Source organism: Morone saxatilis, unplaced genomic scaffold, assembly GCF_004916995.1.
Source record: "Morone saxatilis isolate NCDOM2014 unplaced genomic scaffold, NCSU_SB_2.0 Contig5, whole genome shotgun sequence".
In the NCBI taxonomy this organism is placed as follows: Eukaryota; Metazoa; Chordata; class Actinopteri; family Moronidae; genus Morone; species Morone saxatilis.
Window position 1 is genome coordinate 15,249,272 of NW_023340095.1, and position 1,786 is coordinate 15,251,057.

The following is a 1,786-nucleotide window of genomic DNA, read 5'->3' on the forward strand; positions in this document are numbered from 1 at the left end:
TGCATTTATTGCACTGCTACTGCTGTTTTACGTGGTGTGGCGGTAATACAGTAATCTCTGGGGCTAATAATGAATAAATACATCAGCGAATCCAGAAAACTGCTTTTCTCACTTCCAAGTCCAGAGTTTCTTTGCTGTTTGCTTTTCTAAAGAACAAAAGGCAAGTTAAAGCCTCACTTCGAACTGAGTTGAGGGAAAAAAATAAACTGTTACCAAGGTGTAATGACCATGAAATATTTGGTTTTCAGGCTAGGAGTTATGTAAGAGTAAAGGTCCTGTTCCAAGGGCCATGCACAGATTCACCATGCACACATTTGATCATTTGGGATACTATAATCATATCGTGTGAGAAAGTTAACTTTTTTTAAAGTTGAGTAATTGCCAAATATATATGACAAAGTTAAGTCACACCTCGCACAGCAAGTTGGTGCAAGCAAGGACTTCTGCTGACATCATTTCATTTCATTTTGAAGAATGAATCATTTGTGGTGTCCAGTGACGCAGCTACAAAACTATAGTGTATCAGACAAAATAGTTTATTTGTCCTATTTGTCATAGACTTAGTGATGTTGAAATAGAGAGAGAGAGAGAGAGAGAGAGAGAGAGAGATTCTCCTTTGAGTTCATTTTCCATTTCAGGAAATAAAATAATACTAAAGTAATAATGTACAAAAATGTACAGGGAGAAAGTTTAAAAACGTGCTAGTTTAAGATCAAAGGAACACACCGACAATCTTGTATTTGACTTCATCCCTTAGGGAATTTCAGCCACTTCCGGAATTTGGTTACATTATTTGTGCGCTCAAGTCCTGTTCGCTCTTGAGCTTTAACTCTTGTAAGAACTCCTTGAATGCGATTTCAAAATAAAATTTAAAAAAACTAACCAAAGTAATCATTTAACGCTATAATCATCACTGCCTGCAACCTGAACTAATATCTCCATGCCAAACATCAGGTGGGCATGGAGAATATAATAAATCCAGACAACAGGTACAATCACTGTACAATCACAGGTCACTGACCTTATACGACGTCTCCTCAGCTTCGGTACCATAATGTCGCATCAGCGCCGTGTCCAAACTCCTGGTCTGCCTCAGTCTCTGCTTGGAAATAGTTTTGGGGCTTAGCGAACATGAAAAAACACTGCTCAACAATCCTTGAGCGGACATATCTCCTTACAGCTGGTCGACGCGTGATTTAAAAAAATAAAATAAAATGTGTGAAACAAATTCATATCCCTGCCACACAGGACCCAACTGAACGATGGAGCGGCACCGTCTCACTGGGTCCCCAGCGCGTCACCATGCTCAGCATTATGAAATACGCGCCTGGAGTCCCTGGTCACCCCCACCCCCCTCCCACATACTCTGACTCAGTACTTCCTCCTCTCATCCTTTTAATAACGATTAGAAAAAAAACGACAAAATGGATGTTAATTGCCCCCAAAACAGCAAAACAAACAATTAAGCATGCACCGAGGCTTTGGGGCAAAAAAAAATAAATCTTTCTTTATGGGTGGGTGTGTGGCACAGTGTGCTCCTGTTTAAGTTGGTCCTGCTGTTACATTAAAAAGGTGAATTAGTATGCACACCAGCCAGTGTACAAACAACTGCAATTAAGCTTTCAAATATGACTCATGCACTTAAAAACCAAAAACATAGGAATGCTGTAAGAAATGATCCAGTAGAATAAATGGAATATTTTACAGTTGTAGTATTTATTTATTTATTGAATATAGCCACTCAAAAACAACAATCAATCCATTTTATACAAAACAAAACATGACA

At 38.7% G+C, this 1,786-nt stretch overlaps 1 protein-coding gene across 1 annotated transcript in view; it reads right to left on the minus strand.

Annotated features, from left to right (window-relative positions):
• LOC118339442 (rho GTPase-activating protein 6) overlaps window positions 1-1,290 on the minus strand; it is a 20,393-nt gene extending 19,103 nt beyond the window's left edge. Inside the window, exon 1 of the mRNA XM_035677058.1 lies at window positions 1,022-1,290. Within this exon, the coding sequence (XP_035532951.1) occupies window positions 1,022-1,168 (147 nt within the window). The 5' untranslated portion in view covers window positions 1,169-1,290. The remainder of the gene's footprint in view (window positions 1-1,021) is intronic.
• Between the last annotated feature and the right edge of the window lie 496 nt (window positions 1,291-1,786).